Genomic DNA, 14,221 nt, shown 5'->3' with positions numbered 1-14,221 from the left:
TCACTTTATGTACCTCCTAATGAAATATTTTGTAATAGAATTCTTAACTTTTTAAAGTTATATTAGGGTGTATTAGTTTGTACGTCATAGAGGTTGATAGTGTTTCATGTACTAATCTTAATCTTTGCACTGATGGCACGAAAGACACTTTACATTCCTTTTTAGGTCTCTCCTGAGCCAGCGCGCATTCGCTGCTCTGCGAGGCTTATTGTAAGGACTTCAGACTCCCACAGCTTCTCCTCGTGGTTTTTTTTTTTTACTGCCACGCATTTGATTGGCCATTGCTTCCACAAAAGATGCACGCAAATGGCCAAAAGCTCGGGTATGTCCCGCCTTATCTTTAAATGTCCCCTCCCATAGCCTATGTGTCTCGGGAGCGAGCAGCGAAGCCATCTGTTTCCAATTATTGCGCCCGTTTAACTTTGATGCCTATTCCCCCCCTCCCACCTGCTCCTCAGCAAAGTACTTGTTTTTAAAGCGCGCAATGTCGCACTATGTGAATAGGGCCGATTTTCGGCAGTTATGTTTATTGTTTCTGTTCTAAATGCATGTTTTCAATGGTGAGAGGCGGTCATTGGCAAAGTGTTGAACGTCAGAAAATTCAAACATATGACTGGATATTCCCCAGCAGTTTCCACAACCATTGTGTGCCCCGAAATGTAGTGCCGAAAAGTCTGTGGTGTGCAAATTAGGTGTGAAAAATTCCCTTACTCCACGATAGTTTGCAGAGAGTGCAGGGAAGAGATTTGTTTCCATGGGGGAAAACGTGAGCTGCAGCTAAACCTTCAACCTAAAGTAGAGACTTTTTCGCATGCTGAAATCTATGACTTTCTCAGATTTACGTGCATAGACCTTTTGATTTTTACAATTGTTGTAGAAAACACTCACCCGTAACGTATCACTGTTATCTAGTGGACAAAGACGAAATTTCAGCGTGTTCAGCGATTGTTTCTCAAAATTGTAATTTGGCGGTCAGGCCCTTGGATTGCAGAATACCTTATCTAGCAGAAACGATTGCTTTGCATTGATTTCTGACAAGACTGCTTTTAAAATGTATTAAAGACCCCCTCAGTTTAACACGGGCAGAAACTGTACATTACTGCTGGGTCCTGGCCTTTACCCCGTGCTCACTATGCCACTGGAGTCAAGATATCCTGGCTGAAAAGGGGTGAAACCCCGAAACCGGTCCTAGGATGCTTGATTCCGGTCCAGGGAAGACGTGGCTTGGCAGTTCGTGTTGGACTGTTCTCATGAGGCACAGGGTCAAGACTGATTTGCATATGGCCATGTCTGAACTGGGGTGGCGTGGTGAGCAAAATAACGATGGATTAAACCCAGATTTGTGACTGGGGGTGAATGTTTTGCCAATGTGCAACATTCCGTCCATCATCTTGTGTGTTTTGCAGGTTTAACTCAAACAACGTCTGCCAACTGTGGATAGATCCTGTGGTGGGATGCTGTTTGGGAATAAGAAGAGAGTTCGGGGTGGTCTTGAGTGTGACGGTGGTGTGTATTATAGACGTAAAAGTTTCAATTTGGTTTTACTTTACAGCTCATCTTTTAATAGTACGTTTCTGCTGATATAGAATACAGAAATAAATCACGAGGCACCTGAAAGTATTTGGATATTGCGAATCTATTTGCGAAATGATTTGCGACTGCAACATCGGCCATTTTTATATACTAAGATTTGCACACAAAAAAGGGTTGCGAAAAATGCACAGTGTTGTTTACCTGCAGGGAATCCTTAATTTGTGACATAAATTAGCAATTCTAATATTGTGATACCAATTACATAGTCGCCATTCACATGTACTAAACATTTGCAAATTCTGACTACTCACGAAAACAGCATGTTTAAATTTACCATCAAGTGGAAGAAGATGGTAATCAGGTGCAAAGTATACAAGCATTGGCATAGCCAATAGGTCTCGCCTTTGGGACATTATAAGTGTTTAGCCATGCAACAGTTGATGTTGCACCAAGGCTATTGTGCTGCATAATTAAATACTTATAAGGTCCCAAAGGTCCCAATTGGCTATGCCAATGCTTGTTGTAGAATAGGCTACTGCTAGTTTTTAGAGCCTTGGATATATTTTATGATTGTTAGATATATTGGTGGGGTGGTCTGTATTTATTATGTGTTTACAATTGTAAATCAGAATTTTATTTCATCTTTATGTATTCAATATTTAGATTTTATATGGACCTCCTTGGAGTTCCGTAACATAAATAAAATAAACAAGAAAAACTTGCTTAGCCATGTGAAAATTGATAATTATTCAACAAGGTATAATTCATGAAATCGCTTGTTACAGTGAAACGCAAGAAGCAGTAGTGTCAATGCCGATATTCTGGAAATATCTGGGGATATGGTTTAGCACTTGAATGTTTTTAATTGCCATAATGAGCATAACAGTTTTACACGTTTAGTGAGTGCACCATTGTGATCTTAATGGGCTGTACAACACCAGCAATTCAAATGCGGAGCATACACATTTAGGTCATGCCAAAAGTAGAAAGTATGTTTTTCACCATATGAATCCACGCTAGGCGTTTGAACAACAGATTGTTGAAAATAAAGTATATATAATACGTTAGGTTGGCTAGTTGATGACTGCCAGGAGAACGCAAGGCAAAGCCTCGACTTTTAGGACCTTGCTATGCAACCCCCATTCAAAGCCCCTCTGATTTTAACGGTATTTGGCCTATATAACCACTGAGTTCTTAACCTGGTTAAGAGCGCAGTCTGTTTTCCGTATTGCTGTCTATTGTGTTGCTTGTGTTTTTTTGGGAGGGTTGGGGGGGGGAGGGGGGACTTCCAGCATGTCCAATATGAACTTCAATGGGGACCGCATCTACTGAGCCTGCTGTTCGCCCTCAGATAAATACTTTTTCTACTAGCAAAGCCTTATACCATCTGGTCTCTTATGATGTCTAGCTCTTATCTCCATCATGAATTTTCATCGTTTGCTCTCAGCTCCAAGTATTATATAGCACGTTGTTGCTAAGGTCCATATAAAATTGACTAGAGAACATCTTAAGTTCCTGTTGTCATTTTGGTTGGCCTTTCGTCTTCGTTATCAGTGTTTTTAGCTGCACAGTATACAGTCAGACCCTTTAATAAAATGATTGCCCATTGAAAAAAAGGGATTATTTACTGCTGGGCTCCAATCTTGAGTTTTAAAGCTCACTATCAGTGATGTGAGCTATTTGGTCTAAGGTTTGCTGGAAGGCCTCCGTACTGCTGACTGGCCTTTATTGGTTTTTAATTGTGACAGACTCCAAGCAGTACTTATTCAGTCAGCCCAGTGTGTTTCAAATCCTTTCTCACCTTATCCCTTACTATTCAGGATACATTTGCTTGATTTTATGTAGGTAGGAACTATAGCTACATAAAACTATAGAGCTTTTTTCATCATACAGTAATCTGCTGGAAGAGGGCTCACTCTGCTGCATTGTGTTTCATCTGAATCAGGTTTTTAAGCCTGGGGCCTCTTTCTCGTAAAGCTATGTACAGTGCAAAACTGTGCCATATTTCAGCAAAATGCAGCAGTCTGCTGTGCAGTTGCACAATATTACAGTGTTTACCTGTGCCTCAGAGTGAGCATCGCAAAAACTCACCTGTCACTCCAACAGTAGGGTTTAGTGAGTGCATAGATCTAGTCAGCCAGACTATTTTGCTGGGCATGGAGACTACTCCCCTCAAAGGCTGGAGGCACATGCTCAAATCCTGTCTTAGTAACTCATTCAGTGTTGACAGATTTGCGCATGTGTGCCTAGCATACCTGTTTTTCTTGAGCCTCTCTTTATCCTTCTCCATAGATTTGGGTGGCAAATGTTCAGCTCCCACGTTGTTGGTGGACTCTACAGGTGGTGTGCCAATGGGTATGCTGCTATAAAGCAAGAGACCAAGGTAATCCCAGTCCTTTTCATTGGGAACACATAATTGCAAATGAGCCACAATCATCTTACTGTCCCTTGTGTAATACCAATTTTGTGACCCTGTTGTAGAAAATGCACTGAATGACGTTTGCAAAATACACCTTTCTCTGCTATATATCTTTAGTTGGTAAAGTAGTACAAAGGTGATGTTCTGTGGAGTTAACTGGTTAAATCACTTGCGTAGTTCAGTAAAACAAGTAATAACTGCTTTGATTATTGCTTCCTAAATGTAGTAAATTTTCTAACAGTTTCCTCATGAACAGTTGCAGGACAACAAACTCTTCCTAACGATGATCAACCATGTCTTGAGTGTGGATGGGTTTTATTTCTCAACCACGTATGATCTGACACACACGCTGCAACGGTTATCCAACACCAGCCCAGAGTTCCAGGAGATGAGTCTTCTAGAAAGGGTAAGGTACTTCAGAAATAAGAATATGTGGTAGTTGCGACTGGTCTGTCTTTTTTAATAAAAATGAATGTTTTTTATTTTATTTAAACCTGCCATTCTAGTACAGATTTAAAAAAAAGTTTGTATACCACATATTTTGCAATGCCACACCCCCTTTAACCCCTTCAGTGCCCATGACGAGCTGGACTCGTCATGGGCCGCGGTTGCGCTGTGCCCATGACGAGTCCAGCTCGTCATTGACCCCGCCCGCTAATGCAACGGCCGGCACAGGGCGGGGAAAGGGGCGGGCACTGAAGGGGTTAACATACAAGTGCAATAACTGTGCTGCCTTTACCTATACCAAAGATTCAAAAGTGGTGGTGATTCATAAAAAACAACATAAACAATTGTGTTTCTCTAATTGTAACACTAAAAATGTAGTGTGTGACTTGCCTGTGTGAAAACTTATATCGGACAAACGACACAAGCTGCCAAAATGCGGATCATACAGCATAAATCTCGGATTCGATGTAAGACCATAGGGGCTCCTATGGTCCAGCACTTTATTGAAAAGGGACACTGAGAAAATGATTTGGAATGGTCTATTCTGGCGGTGGTTAAGGCACCTACCAAAACAACTTTGCAGAGTAAACTAAATAATCTAGAAGCGCGTTTGATAGAAAGGTATCAGACATCAAGTATGGGCTTAAATGATGTATGTATTTGGTTCTTATTAAGCGCATCTGTCACCCCAAGGGTATCCTGGCGCTGAGACCCCATTTAAACCATCGGAAGAATGTTTACATTGCCCTAGGGAACAGATAGGTCTTAAGGTCCCTTTTGAAGGAGGTCAAATCTTGCTTACCCCTCAGCACTAGCGGAAGGGAATTCCATAATGAGGCGGCTGTGTGGCTAAAAGCTCGGCCACCTATCCTGACTCTAGTGATCCTTGGGATCCGCACCAGAAACGCCGATGAGGATCTCAAAGGCCGGGCAGCTTGGTACCAGGAAAACAGGCCCTGGAGTGGGATTGGTCCAAGTCCATGCTACGCCTTAAATACAAGACATGCCGCCTTAAACGCGATCCTCTGTTGTATCGGCAGCCAGTGTAGATCAGCTAGAGCTGCAGAGGAGGAAGCAGAGCGTGGGCGCGATAAAGCCAGTTTCGCCGCCATGTTCTGGATCCTCTGCATCCTAAGGATCAGTTTTTTAGGAGCTCCTAAGAGCAATGCGTTGCAGTAGTCTAATCTACTGAGTATAATACTCCGCACCACCTCTGCCCTAAAACCTTGGGGGAGAATAGGCAAAATTTTGCGTAGGGCACGAAGCAGGCCCATACAAGTCGCTGCGGTCTTATTAACTGAACCATCCAACTGTAGGTCCGGTTCGAATACCACTCCTAAATTACGGGCCCATTTAGCTCCTGCCACAGAGCCAGGAATGGAAGGTGGCCAAAAATCATCAGGCAGCGCCCGGGGGAGGCGATCAGGAGAGCAATGGAGAACCTCCGTTTTAGCCCCATTAAACTGGAGTGAGTTGGTTCGCAGCCATTCAGCTGTGGCCGTGTCTTTCGAAACCGACTCGCTACCCTCAAATGAAAAAATCAGTTGAGTGTCATCGGCATAATTGATGACTGATATGCCGAATGACTTAATCAGTGCTATAAGGGGTCGAAGATATTAAACAGGATCGGGCTAATCGCCGACCCTTGAGGAACTCCCTGGTTCACCTGTCGAGTGGCTGATTGAAAAGGTGGTAAAGCCACTGCTTGCTGTCTGTCACTGAGGTAGGACGTTAACCAATCTAAAGCTAGATTGGTTACACCCGCACTATGGAGACGCTCCAAGAGAACCGCATGATCGAGATGAGGTTTGGGCTCTGATTGAGAATTAACCTGCAGCATCCTATATACATATGTAGATGGAAAGGAGTAGCCCCCTGATTTTAACTTGGAAGGGGGTTTTCAGAATTTTGATGTATAGCATTCCTCTTGTGTTCAATGTGTGCATTGTATGCTTTTTATGTCACCTGTATAGGGTTCTCTTCTTTATTTATATTTTTCATTATTGTATATATGTAGATATTGTATATAACTGCATGGTTAGGAGTAGGATGTTGCTCTCGTCCTTCGATCTGGGGCCCTTCAGTGTGGTTTGGTGACTGCCCAGTAAATCAGATTTATTTTATTTTTAGTGAGTGGTGTAGTTTAAGTTGGTCGTATTTTATATTTTGTATTGTGTTATTGTTGACCCTTGTTCTTTTTTTTGGGATGGTTTGCTGTGTGATATATATCCAATCGATATTATGATAGCCTGGGGATTTAGGTGATTCATTTCGGAATGTGCTTACCTCCAGTCCCCTCTCCATGTTAATGTTGCTGGAGGGGTGGACTGGTGTATGCTGGGATCCATATTGCCTGGTGCGACTCGCGTCTTCTTGTTGTACCTATAAATTTCCCTTTATTTAATTGGGACATTGGTGGTTCCTGCCCTTTTGGGATGGTGTGGCGCCTAATATATATTTATTTTTATTTTTCATTTTTGATGGTCTAATAAATTAGACGATTTTATAGAGTTGTTACCGTGCCCTAGTCCCCTTTCTATGTTATTGCTGTCGGAGGGCGGGACTGGCGAATGGCGGAATCTTTATTTCCGGGTTTGACGCTCGACGCTATGTGGTATACACTAACCCGAGCGACTGAGGAGCTGGTGTGGAGTGAGGTTTTGGCTTTTGGACTGACCCGACATTCATTGAGTAAGTGGATCGCCTTATGCCCTCTCCCTTAGCCTTGTGACTTTGGGTTGGGATTATTACAGCGACGGAGCCGTTTGCATAACGGGCATCATCAGTATTTCAATTGTGTTTGCACCATAGGAGTAAATTGGAGAACCCGGTGTTTGGATCATTTTTGAAGTTGAGAGTTTCAGCTGGCGGGCATTCATAATGTTGAAGAGGTAAGACTGTCACCTGCACCTTGGTGGTGGTTTGATTCACTGTAGGACTTGGGTCTTGATTACGATGGTTTTTTAATATTATTAGTATTCCTTTTTCATTGATGGTTTGTTATAGTTTGTATTTATTTACTGTAGGCAGTGTATTAAGTCTGCTGTCCACCCTGCAGCGTGAGAGAACTAGCGCCCAACTATTGAGGGAGTATGTAAGTGGTTCTGGAGGGATTTTTCTGTTTTTTGTTTTATTTGGTGAGATGGAATAAGGAATTTGGTGGTTTAGTTGTGGTTGATTTGGTAGCTCGGTATTATTGTTTAGGAAATTGTGGGCACTTGTTGGTAATAGGTTTTTAGTGTGTTGAGTTGTCCTTATATTATTTTATTTAACTTTTAATAATCCTCATAGATTGTCACTTTGTGGAGTTTCATGGTAATAGGGATTTTTATTAATTGGCTCACTGTGGTGTGGTTCTGTTGGGGACTCCTGTGTGGCACTTGCTGGGTAGTCACCATCCATATCTGTTGTTCCCTACTTTGAACCCTGGATGAGAGTAATATTTCCTTTTTTTTTTTTTTTCTTTTTCAATAGGTAAAGGATCTTTTTTTTTGCATTCTTTTTTTTCCTTTTTTTTTATTGTAGTTCTGTATAGCCCCTGTCCTCAAGAGGCCATAAGGAATAAGGGCTGAAACGTGGTCACGTCGACAGACATTGGATGGAGGAGTCACTAGAGTTTTAGTGATTCTTAGATTTTCGTGGGGACACTCAAAACTGGGCCACTTAGCCTTTTCTAGTGTTTCCTTTTTTGACTACCTCTCAGTGGTTCGCCTGCAATTGAGAGGGACACTGGTGTGAATAATTTGCTTTGGGTTATTGTCATTTGTACTATGTCCTTTGTTCATTGATATGTACATGATTTTTTGTTTTATGTCGTTGTGTTTCTCTTTGAAGAAGCGCCTTTTTCTGTGTGTATTTGAAATTGATTTTTGATGTATTCACAATGAATATTAGATATCCTTGAAGGGGTAATGAAACGTGCTCTCTTCATTTATGCTTTTCGTATTGTTTCCTTGATACCTTTTTCTCTTGTATACACCCCCTTTAACAGTCGGGAGTGTAGTTCAACTAATAAAGCGGGGTTGATAAAACATAGCCTTTAGCTCATGACCACTTAAAATTTACTTTTCACATACTGATTTGAAAATGATGGTGACCACCTGGCTGCAAGGCCTATACATTTTGTGCTTCACCTAACCCTTCACACAAACTTGTTTGACATCAAAAGCCTTCCATAAAAGGTTTCTAACGATTGAAGGATGTTCGGAATTTCAATGGCACGTGTGTTGTATGTAATTCTTTCTGAGTGTGTGCTGGGATTATAGTGCATGCCCTTCCTGACCTTTATAGGCTGTGCTGTGTATGTTTACGATTCTATTTTACCTTTCCATGCAATTTTTCTCCAAATATATCATTTCTTTCTGTGCAGACCTCATGTGCTGCATGTTCTTTGTGACTTGGATCTATGTGAACATTTGCCTGCAGGCATCCATATCCTGCTGTCGTGTAACCCCTCTATAGGTTGGACCTCATTGCATTTTTAGGCTGCATTGTGGTGCACACTTTCTTTCGATGAACCTGACCGGCGATGGCCTGCCATCTCACTGCAACGTACCCGCAAATGAACTGTGTACTGCTAGAAGGGATTTAAGGAGAGTAGAGTTCTGTAACAAAAGACAACAGCACCATAGCAAAGCTCTTCAAAGCAATAAAACAGCTGATACATACAAAGATGAAAGAGCACTTACTAAGTATCAGATAGGGATCATTTATAGATAGTTTTATCAATACTTGTTTGGATGGTGGTTGCAGGTTGCTAAATTAAACCTCATTCGCTCATTCAAATGGATATAATAAAAGCTGTTCAGCACTTGCAGATTAGGTGGAAAGCACATTCAACAAACGTCTCCTTTTTGTCCACCCAAATGTCTGAATTTTTTCTTACTAAAATTCAGTACATACAGAGTCAAAAATGGCTTCAGACATTAACATTCTTGAAGGCTTGCTGGGTTCCAGTTACTGGTAAAATTGAGTAGTTGCCCTATTGTTCTGCCTGTCCATCATGGTCACATCAGAGGTTTGAAGTATACCAGTGTTACAAAAAATGATCATCTTCAGTTTTTTGTCCTTTTAACCTCACCCTTTCTCTGTTCGACCTATAAAACTCTTTCAGTTTTTCATGGCATTGTTTTTGAACAAGGTATTCCCTACCTTAGGCTGACTTTATTGTGTCTGACCGTTTCTTTTTATGCCATTCCTTTTGGCTTGGTATAAATAATAATAGATTAAATAGGTTTCTTTGCAAAACGTTAACAGGCTATTTGTACAGAATATGGAGCGAAACTCATACGCTATTAAAACAGAAAAGTAAAAATAAAGTGGAAGTAGCTTTGACACCTTGTGATACGTATTCTCTAACCACTTAGCACACTTTAGTGATGATAGTCGATAGTGCAGCAGTGTGAATGCCACAATATAGTCAGTTCAGTTGTGGATTACTGCTGTCATATTTTATTTAGAACTGTGATGGTAGCAATGTGAGTTAAGCTCTCAATTTTGTGTGGTTTCCATATTGGCGAGATAACTTTGCAATGTTGGAATTCAAATTCTAATATCAAGTCATTCAAATGTAATTCATTTTCATTCTTGGATCATTCAAGCAGTCATTATTTTGAAGAAATAGCTAAACGCAAAGCATGGTTTAATACAGTCTGTCGGGATTTGTGCTGTTAATTTAGAAATGTTGTGATTCTCAGTTAATTTTACAAAAACTGAAGAGAACATCTTTCAGCTTACCAAAATCAGAATTGGTGGATGTTTTGTCCCTACCTTAATGTTGCGTAATAAATGTATGAATCTTTTTTAAACAACGTTGCTGAAGCTTAACTGCATCCTCCAATAGAACATTTTATTGATGGCAACAATCATATTCTTTTATTTTAGCAGCTTTTATCAAAATGTTTAAGGTGTTCCACCAATGTATTGACCAGTGAAAGATCTCTATAATCACACCACAAAGTTCAGCAAAGGTTGAACTTATGAAGAGAATGGTGACCAGATGAAGTTTGGGTTCCAGTTTCTTTTTCTTTTGCACTACAATTACTACCTAATGCTATGCCTGAGGGCCCAGCAGAATATTATGCCCACAAGATGACAAGTGATTTTTCTTTGCCACTTCCACTTTGTTATAACTTTGCAAGGTTTCTGCTATTGAGAATTCATTGTTAGAGAAGTTAACATCAAATTAAGAGCATTCATCGTAAAATGTTCAAGGTAGTTTGACTTATCTATTAGACTTGGGTTTAGAATTTGTACAGCAACACTTGCAAATATATATCCTAGTCTCTACTCAGTCGCTTTACGCACAGTTTTACTTCAGGGTTTGTCGCCCTGAAATACAAAGCTACTCACCTGGAAATAGCCCGTTTTGAAAGTGCTGTCATAGTGGGAACTTTGTGGCTGCTATTAACTGTTTTTTTCAATGAGAGTTCTTTGTTTCCACACCGAGTTTCAAGTATCATTGAGGTCTACAAACGGCACTACCCCTTCCAGTATTTTAGGAAACTGCACCAGAAGAGAGTGAACAAATTAATTTGAAAATTGAACAAGTTTTAGGAAGCAAGAATGGATGGAACCTATAATTGTGTTTCTTTCAAAAAGCAAAAGAAAATACTCATCGCGTGACTTTAAAACAGAAGATGAATTTCCATCTTCTGTTTGCAGTGGTGATATCAATTACGGACAGAACTTGCTGTGTCCAATAGCAAACATTCACAGTTGTTCTTGGCTTCAAAGAGAGAATGGGATTTCAAAGTGCTACAATAAGTTCTAAGCAGGGGATCCTGTTTTCATACTGAATGTAAATGTATTCTGCAGCACCCAAAAACAACTCATTAAGCAGCACATAGGTGATTTTCTGTAGGTAGTTGATGGCTTATTATGAAACTTTACAGTTTAAAAAAAAAATAAAAAATGTTTTAAAGTATTTCTTTATTGGCATTTAAGGAACTTACAACCTTTAAGTTACAGACAGCGGTAAGCAATTATTATAAGGACTAGAACAACCTACATACAGTGTGAAACAACATTACAGTAGGCAAGTATCCTTTCCGTTACGCCAACTTGTGTTTTTTATCTAGGACAACTATATAAGCACCCAACAACCCATATCCCACCCCCAACCATCCTCAATTACCAACAACCTTTCAGCGTCACCTTCCCTTTTACAGTGCCCAAATTCTTTACGGGACTTGGCGCTCACTACATAGTTACCACACTTTCCAATGACTGAACTATACAGTTGAACTACTTTAGCGTGGTAGTGGAGATGAAAGACAGGCTCCCATTTGGGCATAGACCCTCTTTCTGTTATGCAGATTCAATAGTGTTTCCCTGGACAGATTACATGTATGGAGTTTGTTTGCTTCCTGAGAGAAAGACCGCATGAAAGGGAGCCCTTGAGACTTGAAGAGGAAGCATTTTCTTTCGCTAGTATTCCCAAAAATTGGTCAGATCTGCATTGACCATTTCAGTTGAAAAATGCCTTCTGAAACCCCTTTATTAACTTCCTACACTTTAGTATTTTGAAGATGCCTGCTTAAATCGTCTACCACTAATTGGTTTAATTCAGAAATTGTCTGTTTTTGTGGGTGATACCTCAGTCCTTCAGATGTTGTATCCATTTAAAGAGGGGGCAAAGGCATGTCACGTTCGACTATAACATCCTTTATCGGTGCACCTGTGTTCCAAGGCAGGAACTGACTGGGTATTCAAGCTGATGAATAATTAAGCAAGTAAATAATCCGAAGGTGGCAGTCAGGGAAACATAAATATTTCACATAACACTGAAAAATTAGCGTATTATTTAACCATTTGTTAGTATCAACGCTGTAGCTGTGTCATGTATATCCTTTTTGTTTCAGGCAGACCAACGATTTGTTTGGAATGGGCATCTTTTAAGAGAGTTTGCTGCTCAGCCAGAGGTAATATGAAATTATTAACTTAATTACTTGTTACGTGGTCTCCTACATGTTGAAGTGTTAATGGAGAAATACATACTGAGTACGTGGAACAGTTGTTGAGATGTTTCACATTTTTGCAAAACCTAATTATTAATGGAGTGTGATGGACAACAAGTTTATCAATTTTTAGGCGTTATTCCGATCTATCAAAGATTAAAACATAAAGGTTACTTCTGGAGTCTCCTAATAACTGAATTGCGAACATCTTAATTGCATTACCTTGACTCCTTAAAGATCCCGATTATAAACAAAGTAATTGCATTTCTCTGACTCACAATAGGAAGGTGGTAGGTTGAATCTTAACAAAGTAAAAAGCAAATAAAGAGTTGTCATTTTGGTCTTGAAGATTTATTTTCTTGAAAGTATCACAAAGAGTTCGCATAACAGAAGTGGAGTATGTAGAAACAAGGGCCACACTGATTGGCTTACATTTAACAATATTTAATGAACACAACGTTTACGATGCAAAGATACACTTGGGACTATTGGTAGCCTAAAGAAAGCTACAGTCAAGTTATTCTTCATGCTGCAGGGCAGTCAGACCAGTTATCTCTTGGCTCCTGTAAACTGTGAAGACATTTATGGTTTGTACTATGTTTTATGATGTGTTTTAAACTGCAGAATTTTCGGTATTGCACGATATCCGTTATTGAAATGGTACAAGGTGCTTGAGAGTGCTGTCTGATGAAATGTTACCATCAGGAAATTCACAGCAAGTTCAGTGAGAGTGAAAACTATGGCTGTATTAACATATTAACATCCAGTTGAGGATAATATAAAAAAAGTGTTGAAGTTTTTACAACTATCCTACAACAGGTCATCCACTCAGTTCTCAGCATACAGTACTTTAGATCAGCATACCCAGCATACCCATGGGCACTAGCCACCAGCATAGCTTTTCTAAAATGTAATGCAGAGATGATGCATGCTAAAATCACCCAATGACCATGGGCAGCTTGATTTTTAAGAAAGGTACACCTAAAATGCACACAGGTTCTTTATGACACCAGCATCTTCAACATTATGTTAGCTAAAAACACAGAATCCTGGGAATATTTGGCTTGTGGCTTTTGATGCTGCACCTTTTGTAAACTGGGCATAGTTTGGCTCCATTAAATTATACTATTTGGCCAAACTGATAATGCTCGTCTCCCACTGCATTGTCTCTCTAATGTTGGTTTATCACTTACCCTTCAAAAAAAGAAATTCAGTTCCTGTAAGACCATTTAATATCTAAAGGCTTACCTCTTGGCTTCATATTTTTGTGTTATTTGCCTTGCCTCAATAGTCACCCGGTAGCATGGCCAGGGTGACTTTTAATGAATATCCCATAGCCGAGTAGGAACATTTTCTTTCTTGTAATCATAGTTGTCAATCTTCAATATCTGCATTACATTTGTTAATCGACCAAATACCTCAGGAGATTAGTGTGTGAATACGGAATGAGATCCTTTCTGGAGATTAGCTGTCAAAATGAACTGGCTTAATCAGGCACTACACTGCATTGCATAGCATTCTGGGTCTCTTGAGCAGTCTGCTGCTTAAGAGTGACAGAGTCCGCATCCTTTCAGGAGCTGCTGCCATGTCTTGCATTTTGTTTTTTAAAGGAGACTTTGGCAGCTTTATTGCTTGTTTGTGCTTAGGGCTTTTGCTCTTAATTAATTTTAATATAATAAAGACAGCTATTCCATTTTGATCTGCATTGTTTGAAATATATTTTGCAGAGAGACTTATCTGTTTGAATACGTGCCAGACAATAGGAAGGGTTAACTATTTTGGCTCATGAATTTCATCAATGTGCCCTTGATGAGCACCAAGATTACAAGCAAGTAACTTTACATTCTTGATTACACAAACAATT

General features: G+C 40.0%; 1 protein-coding gene across 2 annotated transcripts in view; it reads left to right on the top strand.

The window, feature by feature from the left end:
- The window catches only part of SACM1L (SAC1 like phosphatidylinositide phosphatase), a 392,433-nt gene that overhangs the window by 163,955 nt on the left and 214,257 nt on the right, over positions 1 to 14,221 (top strand). The window contains exons 5-6 of one of the 2 annotated variants that reach the window (XM_085607365.1): positions 4,209 to 4,358; positions 12,262 to 12,321. In XM_085607365.1, coding sequence (XP_085463491.1) covers positions 4,209 to 4,358; positions 12,262 to 12,321 — 210 coding nt within the window. Of the gene's footprint in view, positions 1 to 4,193; positions 4,359 to 12,261; positions 12,322 to 14,221 lie in introns of both variants that reach the window. The other variant, XM_085607364.1, reaches the window with a different exon arrangement.

The sequence above is a fragment of the Triturus cristatus genome, chromosome 5_2 (assembly GCF_964204655.1).
Source record: "Triturus cristatus chromosome 5_2, aTriCri1.1, whole genome shotgun sequence".
NCBI lineage: Eukaryota > Metazoa > Chordata > Amphibia > Caudata > Salamandridae > Triturus > Triturus cristatus.
This window is presented reverse-complemented; position numbering and strand designations above follow the sequence as displayed.